The 23447-nt window shown below is 40.6% G+C and overlaps 1 protein-coding gene across 2 annotated transcripts in view; it reads right to left on the bottom strand.

The window, feature by feature from the left end:
- The window catches only part of ubxn4 (UBX domain protein 4), a 94606-nt gene extending 72352 nt beyond the window's left edge, over nt 1–22254 (bottom strand). For both annotated transcript variants that reach the window (XM_080037465.1, XM_080037466.1), the window contains exons 1-2: nt 22082–22254; nt 21255–21357 (exon numbers count right to left, since the gene is read on the bottom strand). In XM_080037465.1, coding sequence (XP_079893591.1) covers nt 21255–21357; nt 22082–22163 — 185 coding nt within the window. In that variant the 5' untranslated portion in view covers nt 22164–22254. The remainder of the gene's footprint in view (nt 1–21254; nt 21358–22081) is intronic.
- Between the last annotated feature and the right edge of the window lie 1193 nt (nt 22255–23447).

Here is a 23447-nt window from a genome sequence, read left to right as displayed (position 1 = left end):
AAACGAGAGACGGCAGTTAGTATGGATCACGATGTGGTAATGTGTTTATGTTGTTGTAAATAATGACCATTTCAGATGAATAATGGTCATCTGATGATGCTGGTGAGGCAAAGTAAACTTTGTTTGAGTAGGCTACCGCTCATTCATTTAGGAGTAAACAATGCAGTCTAGGTTCGCTCCGTGAAATTGTGTATACGTTGCTTGGCAACGCCCTCCCGCCCGCCTATCACTCTCCCTTTTAGCATTTCTTCATTGAATTTTCTTTTTTTTCTTTGATGGTTCAGCCCCGTTATCAGTCATTATGACGACAAATAACTGTCTCAAACAAGGCTCCCGCTCCCCTTCCCTCACCTGGAGGGATAGGCTTCTCAAATCGCGTTCCTGCCCCACACTGAAATCTGCAACAAATACGGATGTGACCATAGAGCATGCACGCGTGAACCGAAAATCGGACTGGGTGTACGACCAGATCAAACGCAGTAATAAAAACTTTGCTTTTTGCCACATGCATTCAGTTATTGAGGCAGAAAATGTAAAATAGCCTACTATACGCAGCGCCACTCTATGCTCTCTCCTCAAATTATTTTACCTGGCGATCTACACACACTGGCTCTTATTGAAGCATTCTGTAAAATCACAGGTTGCAACATTATTTCACAGTAGGCTTCTTTCTTTTCATCAGTAGCGATTACAGTTGGGACGTGACAGGCGACAGCTGTCACAGTTCGGACATCGCTGCAGACTCGCAGGTTAAGCTTCTCACAGTTGATTCATATTTGTCCGGAAAATACAGACTACAGGTTTTGTATCTATGCTATTTATTAGGGGGCCAAGCCCGAGTAGGGCTGGGACCGCGTTTTGCAGAGCAACGCGGTTCCCAAGCCCTGCGGGGCAGGGAACCCTATTGTTCTTGTAGGGATTATTAGGGGGCCAAGCCCGAGTAGGGCTGGGACCGCGTTTTGCAGAGCAACGCGGTTCCCAAGCCCTGCGGGGCAGGGAACCCTATTGTTTTTGCTGGGACTTTTATTAGGGGGCCAAGCCCGAGAAGGGCAAGGGACCGCGGAATGCAGAGCATCGCGGTTCCATGACAATGCGGGGCATGGAACCCTATTGATTTAGTAGGAATTATTCTTATTATTTGGAGTCGCGTAAAAGTGGTGCTGCAGCCCAAACCGTAAAGTGTGAAGACATGCCACTTGTCGGGCTTATCCAGGTCTGTGCCTGGTACGCAGACACAAAAATTCAGACATGCCAACCACTAGGTGGCGCTACAACAAAGCAAAACGCGTGTTGGGCTATAACTTCCGCACCGAAAGTCCGACAGTCAAAAACATCATATCCACAGATGCCCACAAGTCAGCTGCATCTTTTGGGATAGGCCACGCCCATTTGCGTATAGATACATTTTTTGCTACATCGCAAAAACTGTGTCAGTCACCAAAACACACTCCTCCTACAGTTTTCACCCGATTTGGACGCAACCAAAAGCATTATGCTCTACCGACTCCCACGAGCAAAAGTTGATTTTTTCTACGACCATCGGAAGACCAAACGGTAGCGCTTCAAACATTCGCGCAAATACCTAAAAAAATAAAAATAAAAGGGATTTTCTTGAAACTCAAGGGAGACTATCATGGGCCATACCTGAGTCTATAAAAAAAATCTGGCCAAGAAATTCCTATGTATGCCGGACTTATTAAACAAATTAGTTTTGCACTTGTACTTCCTGTTTCGAACTATTTGGCGGGAAAATTAAAAAAAGTGGAGAGGTTGACAACTTGATTTTGCTCATAACTCCCCAACCAAACATCGCACATTCAAAAACTTGACACCCACTTGTTTGGTACATTCAGCTGCATCTTTCTATGCAACGCAGTTTTGCAAATGTCATCCATAGGGGGCGCCAAAACCACGAAACGCAAATAAAACGCGTTTGGGACTATAACTTCCACACCAAAAGTCTGACAGTCAAAAACTTTACATCCACAGATGCCCACAACTCTGCTGCATCTTTTGAGATAGGCCACGCCCATTTGCGTATGGCATTTTTTTTCCCTACATCGCAAAAACTGTGTCAGTCACCAAAACACACACCTCCTACAGTTTTTGCCCGATTTGGACGAAACCAAAAGCATTATGCTCTATGGACTCCCACGAACAAAAGTTGAGTAAATAATTTCTCTACGACCGTCGGAAGATCAAACGGTGGCGGTTTAAAGATTTGCACATTAGCTACCTTGTACCAAACTGCTCCTAAATCCAAAACAATTCATCCTATTGACACCAAACTTCACACGTTTGTCCTATGGTTGGTTCTACTTTTTCCTTAAATTGCTCCAAAAGGGGGCGCCAAACACACACTTGAGCATCTTTCTCTGCCATTTTTTCGCCTTTTGGTCTATAACTCCCGAACCGAACATCCCACATTCAAAAACTTCACGTCTCCGGATTCCGTGAGGCGAGGGGCCTGCGCCGCGGACGACAACGCCCCATCCCGAGTCGCACGGGACGGCTTGGCCCCCGTCCACAACTGCTTGCAGTTCTAGTTATTATTATTATTCTTCCGCCCAAGAAGTGGTGCTGCAGCCCAAACCATAAAGTGTGAAGACATGCCACTTGTCGGGCTTATCCAGGTCCGTGCTGTGTACGCAGACACAAAAAATCAGACATGCCAACCACTAGGTGGCGCTACAGCAAAGGACAACGCGTTTGGGGCTATAACTTCCACACCGAAAGTCCGACAGTCAAAAACTTTATATCCACAGATGCCCACAAGTCAGCTGCATCTTTTGGAATAGGCCACGCCCATTTGCGTATAGATTTTTTGCTACATCGCAAAAACTGTGTCAGTCACCAAAACATACTCCTCCTACAGTTTTCGCCCGATTTGGACGAAACCAAAAGCATTATGCTCTACCGACTCCCACGAGCAAAAGTCGGCCAAAGATTTGTTCTACGACCATCGGAAGACCAAACGGTAGCACTTCAAAGATTCGTGCAAATACCTAAATAAAACTAGAAATGCAATTCCTGAAGAAATTGCGGTGTGAATGCTGCGCTGCTGAACTGAAGCTGATGCTGAATAAACTTCACTGCTGAATGTTGATGAAGAACGAAGGATGAATATATCTGAATGAACAGAATGGTTGAAAAATAGAATGTTTGAGAAATGTGGAATATTTGGAAGTTTGAATGGACTTTCTAGCTGGAATTAGGAATTAATTATGACCTTGAACTATGACCTCCAAAATGTAATCAGTTCATCTTTGAGTCAGAATCAACATTTGTGCAAAATTTGAAGAAAAACCGTGGAAGCGTTCATGAGAATGCAGTCACAAAAGGCAATGTCACAGTGACCTTGAAATTTGAACTTTGACCTCTAAACTCTTGTGATGTCATCTCTGAGTCATACTCAACATCTGTGCAAATTTTTAAGAAAATCCAGTGAAGTCTAAAATTTGGTGTTGGAACGGGGAATCGAACCCCCAACCCTGTGTTCAGCTCAATCAGGATACTACCATGTAATGCCCTGAAGGAGCTGAACATGTAAAATGTGGAATGAAGTTTATTGGATGAAAAATTACTGAGTTAACGCATCTTGAATTTTCTCCATAAGCTCTCTCTCTCTCTCTGGTGTGTGTGTGTGTGTGTGTGGGGGGCTGTTGTGTGTCTGTGTGGTGTGTGTGTCTCTGTGGTGTATGTAGGGTGTGTGTGTGTGTGTGTCTGTGTGTGTGTGTGTGTGTGTGTGTGTGTGTGTGTGTGTCTGTGTGTGTGTGTGTGTGTGTGTGTGTCTGTGTGTGTGTGTGTGTGTCTGTGTGTGTCTGTGTGTGTGTCTGTGTGTGTGTCTGTGTGTGTGTGTGTGTGTGTGTGTGTGTCTGTGTTGTGTGTGTGTGTGTGTGTGTGTGTGTGTGTGTGTGTGTGGAGTGTGTGTGTCTGTGTGTGTGTGTGTGTGTGTGTGTGTGTTTGTGTGTGTATGTGTGTCTGTGTAGTGTGTGTGTGTGTGTGTGTGTCTGTGTGGTGTGTGTGTGTGTGTCTGTGTGTGTGTGTCTGTGTGTGTGTGTGTGTGTCTGTGTGTGTGTGTGTCTGTGTGTGTGTGTGTGTGTCTGTGTGTGTGTGTGTGTGTGTGTGTGTGTGTGTGTGTGTGTGTGTGTGTGTGTGTGTGTGTCCCTCTCCCTCTCTATGGAGCATAAGGGATTGGAGTTTGACCTACATTAGCCTATGTCAAAGGCAGGTGCACGTTCAGGGGTCACCATGGTAACAGACAGCTAATCAGTGTCAATTGTAAACAGCTGGTAATCTACACACGTACGGCCACTTGTCTCCCCAACCAGATCACACAGACAGAGGTTTTAAATGAACGCATAAGCCCAAACTGCTTCTCATATCTCGCAAACCGTTTGTCTGACAGAAAAAATGATCGTACTTTGAGAATCAGAAGATTCCAATTAATATTCAGTGTCAAATGTGTTTCTTTAATGTAAAAACTTTTGAGTTGAGAGCAATTTACGTTTAGATTTCTGGTGTTCTTTTTTATTCCCTCTCCTCCACTCTGCCACACTCTAAATATCACTAAAATTGATGTTACATGCATCAAACATGGCTGAGTAATTTGAAAACTATGCATTTTTTTTTAAAGGTTGAATTTTAACAATGAAAGACGAAAGATAGCTGAACTGTTAGTTGAAGAAATTAACTTTGTTGGATGAATTATCAGTGAGCTTGAAGTGTTAGAAATCAGTGCAAAACGCTTCGCGTTTTGTGGATTTCCCAATGCATTCCCAATACGGATTTTGGGTGTAATAAACCTTTAAATATCTCTGAAGTTATGAATTTTATGAAAAAATAGTGAATTATGGAAACGTGCTCCCGTGCAAGATGAACATGGGACACTTTGAATCGAGTTTCTACGATGAAGTATGAACGAGTAGGAGGAATCATAATTTTGCATGAAATATTAATTTCATAAAAAGTCGAATTTATTTGAAATTATGGATTTTATGAAAAATCTGTTCACGAATAATTGTTGTCTGGAATGAGCTGAACATTTAGACGTAAGAATGGAGTTTCTAGGATGAATCCTCAGGGAGGAGAAGAGATTTGAAACTTTTCATAATTTTGGTTTAATTGCTTATTAATTATGAAGTTATGAATTTTTTTGAAAATTTTGAATGAAAGCAATAATGTGAAAAATGGGCTGAATATGAGGATAGTTGAAGGAAGTTTGTGGAATGAAGCATGTTGAAGATATGGCCGAACATGAATATGGCGGAATAATAAGAATAAATGCGGTGAATATCAAAGCTGTGAATGCTTTCAGCATTCACACCAATAAAATTAAAGGGATTTTCTTGAAACTCAAGGGAGACTATCATCAGGCATACCTGAGTCTATAAAAAAAAATCTGGCCAAGAAATTCCTATGTATGCCGGACTTATTAAACAAATTAGTTTTGCACTTTCACTTCCTGTTTCGAACTATTTGGCGGGAAAATTCAAAAAAGTGGAAAGGTAGACAATTTCATTTTGCTCATAACTCCCCAACCAAACATCGCACATTCAAAAACTTGACATCCACTTGTTTGGTACATTGAGCTGCATCTTTCTATCTAACGCATTTTTGCGAATGTCATCCATAGGGGGCGCCAAAACCACGAAACGCAAATAAAACGCGTTTGGGGCTATAACTTCCACACCAAAAGTCTGACAGTCAAAAACTTTACATCCACAGATGCCCACAAGTCAGCTGCATCTTTTGAGATAGGCCACGCCCATTTCCGTATGGGATTTTTTTGCGCTACATCGCAAAAACTGTGTCAGTCACCAAAACACACACCTCCTACAGTTTTTGCCCGATTTGGACGAAACCAAAAGCATTATGCTCTATGGACTCCCACGAACAAAAGTTGAGTAAATAATTTCTCTACGACCGTCGGAAGACCAAACGGTGGCGCTTTAAAGATTTGCACATTAGCTACCTTGTACCAAACTGCTCCTAAATCCAAAACAATTCATCCTATTGACACCAAACTTCACACATGTTTGTCCTATGGTTGGTTCTACTTTTTCCTTAAATTGCTCCAAAAGGGGACGCCAAACACACACTTGAGCATCTTTCTCTGCCATTTTTTCGCCTTTTGGTCTATAACTCCCGAACCGAACATCCCACATTCAAAAACTTCACGTCTCCGGATTCCGTGAGGCGAGGGGCCTGCGCCGCGGACGACGACGCCCCATCCCGAGTCGCGCGGGACGGCTTGGCCCCCGTCCACAACTGCTTGCAGTTCTAGTTAATTTTGATGTGGCCCAAAACTAAAGTGATTTTCCACATATGCTGTTCATTTGGGGACAGTGTCAGACTTAAATCACATTCTTAAGTGTAGGACTATCAATTAGGCTAAATGGTGTAGTGTTTAAATCCGAGTTCAACCTTTAATTGCTTTATAATGTCACGTTATGCACTGCGAGAACGATCTGTAAAATAAATGAATCAATTCAGTAGCCCAGTTTTCTGACAGCTTTCCACTCTCTCCTTATTTGCAGTAAGAGTTTTTTGTTCGGCTCTCTGTTTTCTGCTGTGCTGTGATCATTCAGACTGACAAACTCTTCCTCAAGTTAAGTCAGCGACGCATTTTTTATTTATTTTTTACTCCGCTGCTCTTAATCAGTCCGTTTGAGTAAAGCAGGGGTTCTCAAACTTTTGATAGCTGAGGGCCAATTTAGGAACCCAACATTGGACCGAGGGCCGCCGAAGGAAAAAAATTTAAAAAACTGAAATAATTTCAATGGCCAGCGTCTTTGCGTCTTTACAGTTTACATGTATTGGTCTGCATCCAATACTGTGTAATTAACACATTTTAATTAATAAATGAAGGGCTAGGTTTCATTTCAACATTGGAGGGGACATATTAAAAGCGGGGGTCTGGGGGCTGTCCCCCAGAAACATTTGAGGTTCGAACACTTCATTTTGTGCATTCTGGTTATTTTTTATGCAGTCATTTGTGTCTTCTGTATTTATTTATTTATGGTGGACATGTTAAGGAAAAGACAGCTAGCTCCCATTGACACAAATCTAATGGAATATAAATCAGTAAGGCACTGAGGCATTCTGTATTGTATTCAAATATTTATTCTACTTTATTGTTCAAAACTTTCTGCACATTGAAAACGTATCACCTTTTGGAGTGTTTTTTTTGTAGGACTCACTACTCATGATGCAGCAGCAGTGTTAACTATTATGACACTATACATTGGAAATAAACAGGGTGGGCTATCAGCAGTCAACTAGGCAGATAGTTCCATCGCTATCAGCAGCTAGCTAACGTTAGCTTGTTAGCTAAACTTTAGGCAAAATAGTTAGAAACCAGATAATGTTAGCATCCATCCTTAGACACTTGACCTAATCTAATTCACCTTGAAGGTGAGAAAGTGCATCGTATTGGGCTTGACAAGCTCACTATCTAACAACTTACATTGGGACCACTACACTGCCTGCTGCACTGCGGGAGGCTGACCAGCCGTCTGCAACGAGAGGCAGAGGCCAGCCGAACTTCGCAAATTTAATATGGTACGGTCCACTGTAGGGGTGTTATTATTAATAATTGGGGAATGAATATAAACAATTAGGAGGGATATTTAAGTTTCGACGCCTGTACTGTTTTTATAATATATATATATATATATATATCAGTGTTTCCCCTAGAATTTTTTTTAGGCCCGGTGGTAAGAGCAGATGAAGAGTATGCGCGCCGCGTGCGTACCAAATTTCTAGAAGAAATTGACCAAAACGAACCCTATTTGGAATGAGCCTCTTTTGACAGCCCGTTAAGAATGAGGGCATAGGGTTATGCTTTCACCTTCAGTACGTTTGTACATGTGGTGTTTCTCACAGGATTTTTAGATCCTGCTGGGTGAGAATGGACCTTCTAGGGGGGTCTGGGGGCATCCCCCTGCAGAAGAAAACTTTATCCTTTTAAAGTTAAATGCATCAATCTGGTGCACTTTGAGAGGTGAAATCAGATAAATTTTGTGCTTTGTAAACAACTGTCATATGTCCTGCCTATAACTATTTCCTGTAATAATTTGGAGACACAAGCCATGTAAACGATTGAAGAAAAACACATGGATTTCAATAAAAAACAATAAACACTAAGATCTAATATAGACAGGTCCTGTCTAGGACTCATTTCTGGAATAATCTGAATCACCTCACCTTGAAGCTAGCCTACTGAATTTTTTTTAGGCAAATAGCCTTGTTGAAAATAAATTAATTAACATAGGCTACACATCATGATTAGCCTATCAACATGTGTGCTACATAAGGCAAATTCCCTATTCCGACCATTATATTTCATCTAGCCTATTTCTCAATTTAAAACATAAAAATAAAGTAGCATTGAAAATACAAAAAAAAATAAAGCTTGTAGGCCTACTATGGCCTGCTGTTTTCAAGATAACTTAAAGAGGACCTATGATGCTTTTTGACTTTTATGACCTATAAACGTTGTTATGATGATTCATAGTCATGCTTAACCATACTAAATTATCAAATAATGACTTACATGCATTTCGACGTATTCCCTGCTGACCGTCTGGGGTGTCTGTGCAGAGCACTAAACACTATTCTAGCCAGTCGAGAAGTCACGTCTTCAAAGCGGTCTACCCTTTCATAATTCGTGACGTCGCATAAAAATTTGTGACGTGACCACGCGGATGTTTCCATGTATGGTAATGCTGTCACTTCCCTGTTCGCGTCTGCCTCGCGCCCTTATAGGTCCATGCTCACGCTTCCCGCCACTGAAAGTGTTCCGGAAGGAAGGTAACCAATCACAACGGAGTGGGGTTTGCAAGAGGGGGGGGGGGAGGTAGCGGAGATGGCCGATGCACAGGCGGAGGGAGCGGAGATTGCCGAAGCACACACACTCAAGTGTTGACAGGACGTGCTGGATCGCCAAAGTAAGAGAAAGAGCTTCCCGAAAATCTACATAGTTTTTTGTGATGTGATTCGTGTCAGGTTGCTCTATAGCAGTGTAAAACAAGAAATTAAGACCAGAAAAGTAGTATAATAGGTCCTCTTTAACAGTTAAAACAATAAATACATTAATATGTCCCTTGAAAATAAATGAATGCTCTTCTGAGAATGCCAAAGGCAGTAGCAGTGTGGCACTTCTGTAGCAGGCGCTGGTTTTATTTTCGCCACTAGTTCAGCGTTTGCTTGCTAGTCATGCTTCTGCTCATTGGCTTCCGTGTTTAACAAGTGCGCACCGAATGCACAGGCGCATCGCGCCGCGCGCAGACACACACACACACACACACGCAGACACACAGATCAGCTGATGGGATGATCAGACGAGAGGTTGTAAAGGGGTAGACCGACAGTGCCGCGCAGACGCTCGCAAATGATTATTACGGAATCAATGAAAGATTGATTTTAAAAAATGAAATTAAGTCAGGCTGCTGTTGGCCTGGCGGGGGGTCCCGTTGGCGGGGCCGCCAGGCCTGTATAATGGTAGGGTAAACACTGTATATATATATTTTTTTTTTTTTCTTTATAATTCATAATTTAATGCGGGCCGCCAGATATGTTTCCAGCCCGCACTTTGAGAACCACTGGAGTAAAGTTAGCGGCACACGATCAGTCCATTCTGTGCGGAAGCAGAGTCAAATGACGGGTTAAACGCCCCCTTTCATGGGGACGCGCACAGAGCCTGAAGCTGAAACCCTCGTTCAACATAAGAGGTTGATATCTGCCTTTGTGATACCAGTCAGCTCTGAGCGAGGGTATGTGTTATGTTGAACCAGATCAAATAAAGAGAGCCGGGCTCTGTTGAGTTTGCTTTGTAGTATACCCCTCTGGGCTCATCTGAGATGGACTGACACAAAGTGGAACAGTGTGCTGTGGTCTGATGAGCGCTCTCTCTCTCTCTCTCTCTCTCTCTCTCTCTCTCTCTCTCTCTCTCTCTCTCTCTCTCTCTCTCTCTCTCTCTCTCTCTCTCTCTCTCTCTCTCTCCTCTCTCTCTCTCTCTCTCACCTTCCTTCCAGCGGCGGGACATTTTCAGGAAGGTGGGGGCATGCAGCCAGAGCTTGCCTGAGCGGCAGCATTACCATACATGGAAACATGACAGAAACGACCCGAGCGTGACAGAAACTATCCGGAAATTTGAACGAGTTCGGCTCGACCGGCTGCCATAGTGTTTAGTGCTCTGCATAGCCACCCCAGACGGTCAGCAGGGAATACGTCGAAATGCATGTACGTAATTATTTGATACTCTAGTATGGTTAAACATGACTATAAATCATTATAACAACGTTTATAGGTCATAAAAGTCGAAAAGTATCATAGGTCCTCTTTAAGTTATGAGCACAAATTAAATCTCACAATGGAGACCCCGGAATGTTGATCATCTGAAGTTGTATTACAAACAAGAATGGGAAATAATTTTGCTTTCAAAATGTCAACAATTAATGTCCTCAGTTCCCAAACGCGTACTCTGTGTTGTTAAAAAAAAAAGGTGATGTAACACAGTGGTAAACATGCCCCTGGCCCTGTCCCAACTTTTTTTCAAATTTTATATTTGTGTATATTTACATAAAACTATAACGTTTATCAGTTTAATAAACATAATATGTATTTGAACTGTTATTTATTGAATACATGTCGAAAAAGGATTAGGAAATTATCACATTCTGTTTTATTAACATTTTACAAAACGTCCCAACTTTTTCGGAATTGGGGTTGTATTACGCGCATTTGCACAATATGTGTCAATTTGAATTGACACGTATTGGTTTTTTTAAAGATATTTTTTTGGCATTTTTATGCTTTATTGATAGTGTAGAGACAGAGTTGAAATGGGGCAGAGAGGGGAGTGACATGCAGAGGACGACCGCGAGCTGGAATCGAACCTGGGTCCGCTGCTGGCCGAGGCCCATGGGGGGGACGCCCTACCAAATGAGCTAAGGGCGGCCCCTTGACACGTATTGTTCTTAATTGTATCATTGTGTAGTCAAACACCGTTTACTGTAAACTATTAGTCAGGGAATACTGTCAGATTTTTGGACAATCTGGGAATAAATTCCGTACCACTAGCTTTCTTCACCAATGTGTTTGTAAAGGTGTCTATTAACCATCATAATAAGTTTAAATTCAACTCCCCTAGGAAAATCTGTGAGAGCTGCTGAAAGTTGGGGTACTTTATATAGTCCATTGGCCACACCAGATATCGGTACCATATGGGTGGACAAATTCTAGTTGAGATTTTTTATATCCTATACATCCTTAGAAGAGGTTTTGATGTGATAGACCTTATATTTTGATAGCTTTTTAGTGGTTATCCCCTCCTAAAGAATAAGCTACTGGAATGGAGGCGAGAAACGACAGGTGAATAGGGTAAAATGTTACTTAAATTAAATAAAACTTATAGATATCATCATGACACTTTGCCAGTTGATTTTTTTTAACCTTTATGTATCCAAGAAAGTCCCATTGAGATTAAAAACCTCTTTTTCAAGGGAGTCCTGGCCAAGAGGCAGCAACAAATAACACGTGTACAATCACAAAATTACACTCACAACATAGAAACAGAAATTAAAATGATGAAAAACTGTTTTCAATAATAAAAAACAGTTGCAGGTAAATTAAAATTTATAAAAAACATCTACAAGTAAAAGAGGTGGTCTGAAATGCTCTCAGCTTAGATTTAAAAGTGTTCAAAGAAATAATTTTGGTTAATTTGAGATCTTTTTGCAGCCAGTTCCATGTGGAGGAAGCAGAGTAGACAAATGCCCTTTTTCCTAATTCAGTGCGGGCAAATGGGACTGACAGCAGCAACTGATTGTTTGAACGCCGACCGTAAGAAGCAACACTTTTCTGTGCGATTAAATTACAAATGTAGGAGGGCAGTAGCCAGTAACAAGTGTCCCAGCCTCCTGGTGGACAAAGAGGGCCAACCCACTCGAGAGTACAAATCACAGTGATGGGTCAGGGCTCCACAGTTAGTAATAAACCTCAGAGAAGCATGATAATCAGCATCGATCTTACATAGACATTTAGCTGAGACATTCATATACATCAGGTCTCCATAATCTAAACTGGATAAAAACGTTGCAGTGACAAGCTGCTTTTTTACCTCAAAAGAGAAACAAAATTTGTTCCTGAAGAAGAAACCCAACTTAAGTTTCAGTTTCTTCACAAGATTATCAATATGGGGTTTGAAGGAAAGGGAGTCATCAATCAAGACACCAAGATATTTGTACATACAGTCAAGTGCGAAAGTTTGTGAACCCCTTGAGCCTTTTGGAATTTTATTTATTTTAACCATTATTAATTCATTTTTATCAATACCAGTATTTTTTATATGAAATAACAGATGTTTGTTTATCAATTCAACATTTTTATTTTCCAGAAATCAATTGTTAAAACAGATAAAACAAATTATTTGACGAATGTTGTATGTGCAAAAGTTTGTGAACCCTGAGCTGCATTGCTTAAATCGAGCAAGGTAAACACAATTAGGTTGGCCAAATTGGTTGATGAAATAGACCAATGTAATGAGAGATCTTTAGGAAAGAAATTGGGCGGCACTAGATAAAACAGAGATAAAACCAGGTCAGTTTAGGCTCACCAAAGTGAACCCATACAGGTCAGACATGCTAAAAGGGAAACAAATCTCAGAGGATCTCAGGAATAGAGTTTTGATGTTACACATTTGTCTGGGGACAGTTATAAATTCATAAAAAAAAATTTGAGCTCAATCGGTCCACCGTGAGGCAAATCATCTACAAATGGAGAGCTTTAAGAGTGACTTAACATCTGCCTAGAAGTGGACTTCCTTCAAAAATATCCTCAAGCGCCACAAGAAAAGTGATTTTTCAGGTAAAAGCCAACCCAAACATTACACCTGGAGATTTGCAGACAATTTGAAACCACCATTATTCACTTGGGAGAAGGTTCTCTAGGTGGTAGGCAGAATTGCGTTTTTGCCCAAACATGGCGGTTTTGGTTATGACCAAACAGTTAAATTTTTGACTAATCTGTCCACAGAATAAGACTTCAGGTATCTCCAGGTGCTCTCTGGCAAAGTTGTGACAAGCAGTTTTGTTCTTTTTTGAGAGCAGAGGCTTCTTCAGCAACCATCCCATGAAAGCCATGTTGACTGAGTTTTCTTCTTATTGTGGAACCATGCACATCTGTCCCAGATGCTGCAAGAGAGGTCTGCAAATCACCAGATGTAATGTTTGGGTTGGCTTTTAACTGAAAAATCACTTATCTTGTGGCGCTTGTGGATATTTTTGAAGGAAGTCCACTTCTAGGCAGATGTTCAGTCACTCTTAAAGCTCTTCATTTGTAGATGATTTGCCTCACGGTGGACCGATGGAGCTCAAACTTTTTTTTAAATAATTTATAGCTGTCCCCAGACAAATGTGCAGCATCACAACTCTATTCCTGAGATCCTCTGAGATTGTTTCCCCTTTTAGCATGTCTGACCTGTATGGGTTCACTTTGGTGAGCCTAAACTGACCTGGTTTTATCTCTGTTGTATCTAGTGCCGCCCAATTTCTTCCCTAAAGATCTCTCACTACATTGGTCCATTTCATGACTCAATTTGGCCCATCTGATTGTGTTTACCTGCTCCATTTAAGCAATGCAGCTCAGGGTTCACAAACTTTTGCACATACAACATTCATCAAATAATTTGTTTTATCTGTTTTAACAATTGATTTCTGGAAAAGAAAAATGTTGAATTGATAAACAAACATCTGTTATTTCATATAAAAAATACTGGTATTGATAAAAATGAATTAATGATGGTTACAATAAATAAAATTCCAAAATGTTCAAGGGGTTCACAAACTTTCGCACTTGACTGTATGAACCAACTCTATGACATTTCCCTCAAGAGTGGACACTGTAGGGACAGTTTGAGGTACTTTCTTAGAATTTGAAAACAACATTTGTTATGTTTAAAGGGGTAGTTCGGAATTTTGGACATAAGGCCTGATTTCCAAGTTGGCATGGGTGTTATTTATCATTGGAGATAGTTTAACACTTTTCATTCAGTCATTCTAGTTGCAGAGTTCACTCGTGCTAGGCTAACGCAAGGCAACGGTTGTTGCTAGCCTAACGCAAGGCAACGGTTGTTGCTAACCTGCTAATAAAACAGTCTTACCCACTCCACAGTACACCCGAGGCAAATCAATTATAACGCCAGACTATCGATGTAAATCTCTGTGTTGATAGAATAATGTTAGAAATAAAACCAACCTTGCATGGCATTGCATTTTGAGGGGCTTGCTGTGTCTCACTCTCAGCAGCAGTGTTATATTCCTGGTAGTAGGCTACGGCAGCAGCGGACTGATATTACCTAGGTTACCGGCTCTATAAGTTTGTTTACCTCCTGCTGTCATTGCTACAGACGCAGAGTACAGTGCACAAAGGAATTTTATTAGCCTATCCAATAAACAAGATATGGCCACGTTTGGAGGACATACCGATGTGTATACTTTTGAAGACGATTATGAGGAATTTGTTGTATCCACCAAACCGTACCTGTACGAGCCGGAATACACTGATGAAGAACTGAGAACGATGGATGCTCAAAGGGCAGAAAGAGAAAGCATTTGTAGAGACAGCGCCCGCTGGAGCTGCAGCAGAGAACCGGGACAAAACAACGGGAGACTGGTGGAGCTTTACGAGCTTACATGACTTTTCTATCAGCAATTACCTTAAGTTAGCAGTTAGCCCAGCCAGGAAGCTAAACCGTTAGCTAACATTGTCACTCTCTAAAATGCATTGAACTGTAACTATACCGTTATTTCCACTAACGTTGTCATCAATCTGTCAGTAGGCTAACATTATGAAAGGGGCCAGCTTTATTAGCTAGTGTAGCCTACCAAAAGTTATTACCTATTCATCAGTGGCTGTTGATGGATGGCACCACATTCGTTTTCAGTTACTTGTTGCCCTTCAGATTGCGGGGTTTTTCGAAGTCTTACTGTCTGAAATGATCACTACAAATTAGGGGTGTGCACGTGTACACGAAAACCGTTTAAATTTTTTTTTTTTCAAATTTTCTTTTTTTCAAAGTTTTTAAATATGTTCTGGAGACACACATTTATTGATTTTACATCACTAGTAGGCCTAAACTAATTGGGGATGATAAAAGCTAGTCTGCCGAATCGGTCTGTCCCTCGGCGAGTGTGTGAGTGTGTGTATCGGCGCGCACACACACACACACACGGGGAGTCGCCGTGCCGGTGCTCGACTCACAGCCACGGAAGAGTGATGAAAGATAACCTAAAGATTAAAGTTACTCGGTTGACGTGAACTAAGCTCGTAAGTAGCCCGAACTTTATAACACCTGTTCAACCTGCATGAACGTGGACATGTAGAAAGCGATAGGCTATATTAATCAGGAAATTAATGAAGCGCGATAATGACGGCGCACATGTCAGGCGAACGTGTGTGTGTGTTTGTGCCATGGACCTATTATAAGAGGTGTGTAAACGAGCGTAGTTCATTTCAACTGTGTGTTTACAGGCGAACGAACGCGTATGTGTGTGTGCGCGCCTACAGGACGGCGCGCGCGCGCGCGAAGACAATGACGTCACGGTTAACCGTGTACACGAAAAAAATTCCGTCGTGTACACGGTTAGACATTTTTGTAAACGTTCACACCCCTACTACAAATACTCGGCGGTTTCCGCCGGAGTGTTGATGTCCAAGCCAGCAGCAATAAGCCACAGTTGAGTCCTTTCTGGATCTCATGGTGGAAACTTTGTGGTGCCCATCTGTAGCGTTTATATGTATAATTGCTAAATGCTCACTGAATCACCCTGTTGCCAGCTCTACTGGGGCTTCTCTGTTTACTTTCTGCTGTAGTGATGTGGTTACTAACTAACCAAAGCAAAGTAAAATTCCGCTGCTGCTGAGAAACTAGTACCTCAAAATGCGATGATTCATGCGATGCAAGCTCAGTTTTATTTCTGACATTGTTCTATCAACACAGAGATTTACATCGATAGTCTGGCGTAGGGATGGGCATAATTAATCGATTAATCGATCATTCCTCATTAAGAATATTTTCGATCACGTGAAATTGTTATCGATCATATAGCCGTTGTGTTGCGCAGTGTGAGTCCGGCAGCACAGCAATGAATTTCACTATGTGGCAGCACCAAAGACTGTATGGGCAGCAATTAAACATCCTACCAGCAGGGGGAGATACTTAACTAGTAGTAGGCGCAGCGCCGCTGCTGAGTGAACGTGCGCCGCTGCTATAAAAATCCTTCTCCTCCGCATTTTCTATTTTTTTTTTGGTACGTAGCTCCTTTTAGAAAATGGGCAGCACGTAACGTAAATTGCGCAGCACGCGGCACATCATCACGTAGCCAACATCAAAGAAGAAAAATAACCTAACAGCGAGTGTGGCAGTTGTTGGCAGTAGTAGCCTACACGGTTGCAAAGTTACAATAGCCTCGTTTGAGCAGGAGCCGTCTTGCTCAGACCCTCGCAATTATGATGCGCGTCAGCAAAAATGCTGCAAAAATGCTGTGCGCTCAGCAAGACGAGTGTCATAATTGCGCAGGTCTTAGCAAGACGGCTCCTTCTCAAACGAGGCTATTGATTCTAGCAGCGAGTGAAGCGGAAGAGCGAAGAAAGAAGGAAAGAGAGAGAGAGAGAGAGAGAGAGAGAGAGAGAGAGAGAGAGAGAGAGAGAGAGAGAGAGAGAGAGAAAGAAAGAGTAAGTTGCTAAAATGTGTCGCTACATGACCACCAGTGTTAAAAACCCTCTGAGCCCTATCGTTATTTTATTTTATTTTATCTAGGCTATAAACCGCAACCGTGCCGTTTTTCCTCTAGTAGACTACAGTGTGTGTGTGTGTGTGTGTGTGTGTGTGTGTGTATTTTCGGGAACTTTGAAAAATGAATCCATACTGTTAGATCCGATGTTGTTCTTTATTGCCATATAAAATCCGTTTTCATCGCGTATTTTAGTTTGGGATTTATGCTAATCGCCTGTAAGCATGTGGTCATTAGCATAAATGCAGGGAAAAAGCCTATGGACTTTTTAAAAGAGCATGAATAGTTTCTATTATGTATAACTTATATTTATTTTATAATATTCTCATCACTTTTTGACTCCCAAGACTAAGAAGAAGTGTTTTAAGCAATAACAAGCTTAATACATTTGCCTTTTTGTGTTATATCAATAAATAATTGTGAGATATTTTTTGCTTTTTTACTGTCTAATTGATCATTTCCTACATTCAAACGACATCACTGCAGCACACATATTCTGATAGTCCAGGTTGTGACCCAAATAAATGATAGCTTGACAGCTATGCATTATAGGGGTGATGAATGCAATCTTAATAAGAGAATAAATCCAGGCAAACCAAAACGTCTCAAAAATGGCTTAGGGCTCAAAGGTTAAAAGGCTGGTACAAGCTCTTAATGGATGCACTGTGCACAATGTATAGTTAAATAATATATATTACATTTGCAGATGAGTCTAAAAAGCTGGGTGATTAGAAAGGCAGACGGGGACGATGGAGGAGCTGAGGTTAGTAAAGCAAATTAGGGAAGCAAACTTTCAAGCTAATGAGAATTTTCTTTTGGATTTGAATGCATAATGCTAGGTGATATTATTTGAACATTACAAATACATGTATATAGGGTAATTTGAAGGAAACAAATAAGATTTCTAGCATTTCTTACTTGTTGTTTAAGTGCTCAAGTTTATTACAGAAAATACAGGTAGACCATGTAAGAGAGGAAAGAGAAGTGACAGAGAAGCAAGGAGAACAAGAGAGAGAGGGTGCAGTGGTAGATCCTGAGAGGTGTTTAGCCCATGATTGCAGGAGATTTAATTTTTGAACAATGTGTCTTGTGTAAAAAACAGTGTGTAGTGTTTTGAAAGAAGTGTGTTGGAGAATTTCAAACACAGTGCAGAGCACTTATTGTGTTTGTAGGGTTGGTGCTTTTGTTTAGGGCATGGTTACAAAAGTCAGAGGTTGTGATGCTTTGGGCATAGCAACCACTTTTAGTGTTTAAGCATTAGGCAAAAATCTGTAAATAAATTGTGCAAATTATTTTTGCGTTGTGGCATTTTTTGTTTAAATATTAATTTCTATACAAAAATGTCAAAATCTGTAAATGAAGACACAAAAGGCAAAGTTACAACACCAATAATCCTATCTACAGTAATACACAGGACTGTGTGAATAGGATTTAAGTGCATATTCTCCTATCAAAGTGCACCAGATTCGTGCATTCCAATGTACAGGGTACAAAAAAAAATTGGCCGGGGGGGCATGCCCCCGGACCCCCCTAGAGGGTTCGGGGACCACAGCACCGCTGCTGAAAAAAATCCTGCGGGAAACACTGACTTGTACATTCAAGCCTACATCCGACCCTGTTTAACGTGTTACGTTTGCGCCGCTAGCATTAGCGGCTAACTTTAGCGTCTATGCTTTCCTACTTCGCCTTCATCAGGGAACTAATTTGTGCATTTTAGATGATGATTAGAAGTAACGTTAGGTCCTTTACCACTCAGAGAAACGTGCCGTGTCCTTATGCAGTCTTTGGTAGCATCTTAGGAGGCGCATATGTGTTTAAACTTTAAAGGTATCGTAGCATTGGCTCCTTGTTGGCTCATAGCCTCGGGCTTTAACCAGCGCCGCACTTTATTATTATTTTATTTTTAAAAGTTGCCTTGTCTTAATAGCTTGTTGTTTGCCTAGAAGATCTTGGAATAAAGATGTAATTGAGTAAAGACCTCTTGTATACAGTCTATGGTAAAAACGCTGTATTTTGGATGTTCTGTTGGCATTTTTTAATATGTAAAAAGTAGGGCTGTCAAATTAACGCGCTAATTTCGATTAATTAATCACAGAAAAATTAACGCGATTAAAAAAATTAACGCAGATTAATCGCACTTCTATAATGCCCTTTGACCCGGTGCAAAAGTGGTACGGAGCTGCACCTGTAGCTTGCCGGGCCGGGCGCGCGGGTAAAAGGGAGAAAAGTAAAGAGAGAAGCAGGAGAAAGGGGCCGACTCGAGGGCTCTATGGACGGTTTATGGGATGCTTCGGCAAATAAGCATGAAGGTAGGAAGACATCTTACTTAATTCTCCGCAGTGTCCGTGCATTATTGATTTAGTGGGTGCAACAATGTAGGCTAGGTTCAAAACAGTAGGCCTATCTCTCAATCTTCCTCCAATTTTGTTTGCTAGCTGTCTCGCATAAACGGACACCCGCCCCGTGTGTGTGTGTGTGTGTCAATATTTTTGCCTACGAGTAGGCTACGAAATGGTGGCAGTGCAGCGCTGTCTGTTGTGGGAGATGGAAAGTCGTCATTTAGTCTGCTTGTTTTTTTGAGAAAATTCGGCGCTAGTTCATTTATAAAGCTGGCTGAGGGGAGGAGACAGAAGTTACGAGAGACGGAGAGCGAGCGCGCGCGCGAGAGAGAGAAACAAACTGTAGTAGCCTATACAGCTCTTTATAAACAGGTATAAAAGTGTCATATAAGTATGCGATTAATTTAGATTAATTAATCACAGAGCCTGTAATTAATTAGATAAATTTGACAGCCCTAGTAAAAAGATAACAATTACTCGATAATCGATCGTTAATTTTCCCGATGATCGATCAATGAAATTTCTTAAAATGACCATCCCTAGTCTGGCGTTATAATTCATTTGCCTCGGGTGTACTGTGGAGTGGGTAAGACTGTTTTATGAGCAGGCTAACAACAACCGTTGCCTTGCGTTAGCCTAGCACGAGTGAACTCTGCAACTAGACTGAATGAAAAGTGTTGAAAACTATCTCCAATGAGGGGGGCGCCCTTAGCTCAGTTGGTAGGGCGTCCCCCCCATGGGCCTCGGCCAGCAGCGGACCCGGGTTCGATTCCAGCCCGCGGTCGTACTCTGCATGTCACTCCCCTCTCTGCCCCATTTCAACTCTGTCTCTACACTATCAATAAAGCATAAAAATGCCAAAAAAATAAAAAATAAATAAAAAAAATATCTCCAATGATAAATAACGCCCATGCTAACTTGGAAATGAAGGCGTATGTCCAAAATTCCAAACTACCCCTTTAAAACGTTTATTTTTTATACTACAATTTTTTCAGGAATGTTTGAATAAATATGCAAATTTGGCATTATCTAACTAAGTATGCGTACATTTGCATTTTATTTTAAATCCCCAAAACCAGGTGTTGGAAATAGCAAGAGTTAAAATTCTTATTCCATTTTTAAAACTTATATTTGTCCAAAGTTTTTACAAAACTTTTTTTTCATTTCATAAATCAAAAAATACTATCACAAAAATAGTATTCCCTTTTCTGCATGTTTTTAAGAAGAAAATGTATCATTATTAGACCATTAACATATGAATAAATCCTTAAGTAATATCCTTCAGAATAGTGCTAGGAATGATTATGGAAAGTTTAATTGATATAAGTTTATGAGAAGTTGTGATTAACTATTGATAAAACTATGTGATTAACTATTGATAAAAAAAACTTCTGTTGAGATAACCGGGAAAGTTTGATTTACAAAATGAAAAAAAATGCTGTATCCGTATTCTCTTTAAATATAAGACATAAAAATTTTAAAATTATTTTAACTCTTGCTATTTCCAACACCTAGTTTTGTTTTATGCAAATGTATGCATGATTAGTAAGATATTGCCAAGTTTGCAAATTTATTCAAACACTTCTGAAAAAAAAATGTATATAAAAAGATATTGTTTTAATGTTAGTAGCGACTGGCAACGTTTCATGATGATATCTATAAGTTAAAAATGTTATCCTATTCAACTGCAGTGTCTTGCCTCCATTACAGTAGCCTTTACTTTAAAAGGGGATAACCACTAAAAAGTGACCAATATAAAAGGTCTATCACATCAAAACCTCTTATAGGGATGTATAGGATATAAAAAATCACAACTAGAATTTGCCTACCCAGATGGTACCGATATCTTCTGGTCTGGCCCATGAACTATATAAAGTACCCCAACTTTCAGCAGCTCTAGTGGATTTTCCTAGGGGAGTTGAATTTCAACTTTTTAAGATGTGTTAATAGACACTTTTACAAACACATTGGTGAAGAAAGCTAGTGGGAAGAAATGTATTCCCAGATGTTCACAATATGCCCTCACTATATTGGAAATTATATTTTGATTATTGGAGACAGTGGTGGGAGCTACTTTGGAAATTCAGTTCATGCACTGTATGTGTTATCACTTAAGTACCTCTTTGCATCCACTTTGATGGCCACACAACAGTTGTGTGCTTCCTCTGATACACTGTCTTCCTCCCAGCTGGACATGAGCTGTGCTGACTGCTCATCTTCCCCTAGGAACATGCAGGACTCATTCAGGTACAGCTTATAATGAATACATCCAAACTTCCTTCCACAACTTCAAATACTTTATGAAAAATGAAAAATAAATCAAACTACGCTACCACTGGTGTCTTAAATGCAATATCCAAAGACCTAACTGTGAGTGGTGGCGTTTTAATTTACCTTGCTCTTATAAAAGCTGTCAGTAGTCCCATTATATCCTTCTCATTTGGACTAATGTCCAGTAAATAAACGAATTGGCAATCGTTTAGCTGACTACCAAAAACCTATTCTGACCTCTTTCTAAAAAGGGATCCCGTTAGGCTATGAGGGATGTTGTTGTAACATTATTCTTCTTCTTACAGTTACGTACACATGGTACGTCATTCTAGGTAGCAAGATTAGACATTATATTTATGTTACTTCTGTTCTGTTCTCTTGTTGTCGGTGGGTCATTTTACCCAAACACGCATAACGATAGGTATTATTTTTGACAGCTGGTTAGTTATGCTAGCTGGCTAATGTCTTAGTAGCCTACAATAAACACAGCTAGCGGGCTAGTGTAACAGTGTAAATAAAGACTTTGTTTTCATCGTTCGCATTATCGCCTCTTACTCGCTTGCTAGCTATGCAGGATTTACATTTTACATGATTTTATATAGCACCTTTCTTAACACCGTTACAAAGTGCATTAGATTGGCTAAATGACACACTGACACACACGTACGTACGTACCAGTGATGACAACGACAAAGACAAAACTCCGCTGTTTAGCCGCGTATATTGCATCGGGAATTGAGCCCTTAAACCAACGCATATTTACGAGCTGAATTTTCTCTGATTTGGTGACACTGCTAAGTAGCTAAGCTACATCGGTTCATGAAGCAAATTCACTTCCTACTTCCGAGCCTGAATATCAGGCACTGTCGTTAGACGGTGTGAGTGCCCTGCACGATGTGAGTCGGGCATGCGCAGAACGACCGCCAGCTTTGACAGCTAGCTACGGCTACATCACTTGGACAAAACCACATACCATAGCGAAAAAGCTCTCTTGGTAAAAGAGTCATTCCACCAATCCGGTGGATCTTTTTAAATTAAGTGTATTATATCTATGAGAACAATTAAATCTTTTTATATCAATTGAAGTCCCCCCTTAATAAGATGTAAACATTACATAGGCCTACATTTTATAATTATTTTGGTAATTATCTTGTTTTTTTTAGTTGAAACTATCTATTTTGTCATGTCCCTCACAGCCTTCAATGAAAATCAACTTGGGATGTGAGAAGTAAAACCTGAACCCTGTTACACAAATCATTCTCCCACCCATAAAAAAATACTGGACTGTTCCATATGTTAAATGTAACATTAGAATGAATTAATTAATGAATGATTTGAATGATTGAATTATTTTATTTGACCATTTTGATATAAAAACATGAACAGCATTCTGTCACACATTAAAATACATAAAATAGCCAGGGATAGACACAAAAAAGCCCGAAGGCTTATTTCCATTGTGGTCCCTGTACACAAAACATACACAAAATATACACATACATAAAAATCACACACACAACAATGACCCCCACTAAGGCAAGCCTAATTATGCATAAGCCATTTTTTTAGGGCCTTTTTAAAATTGCCCAAACTCCCGACCACCTTGAGTGCTCCCGGTAACCTGTTCCACAGTGCAGCACCCGTATAAAAAAAGGAATCCTTTCCCATGTTGGTCCTCACCCTTGGTGGTACAAAATCAGTGGTGCTACCCTAGTGACATGTTAGAGGCCTTTTGAACAACAGCAGCAGAAAGAGGCAAGTTGCCACCACTTTTAACAGCTATATTTCAGTCATTTAAATGTGGATATTGTTGTCGTCAAGCTTAACAACTCAACCCCGTTACATGAAATAAAGATAGAAAACAATAACAAATATATTATTTCTTATCTCATGTGTGCTTTCCTGTTATTTACCACATGCAGAGCAGCAGCCATAATGAGCAAAAAATCACAACCCTGTTACTTTTTTGACTGTAACGGGGTTGTGAGATTGTGTTTTGACACTTTGATAGTGAAGTTATCTATTCATTAAAATTATTTTT

Source organism: Ammodytes marinus, assembly GCF_949987685.1.
Source record: "Ammodytes marinus genome assembly, chromosome: 12".
Taxonomy (NCBI): Eukaryota; Metazoa; Chordata; class Actinopteri; order Uranoscopiformes; family Ammodytidae; genus Ammodytes; species Ammodytes marinus.
The sequence above is the reverse complement of the archived record's forward strand: the minus strand, read 5'-3'. Positions and strand labels throughout refer to the sequence as shown.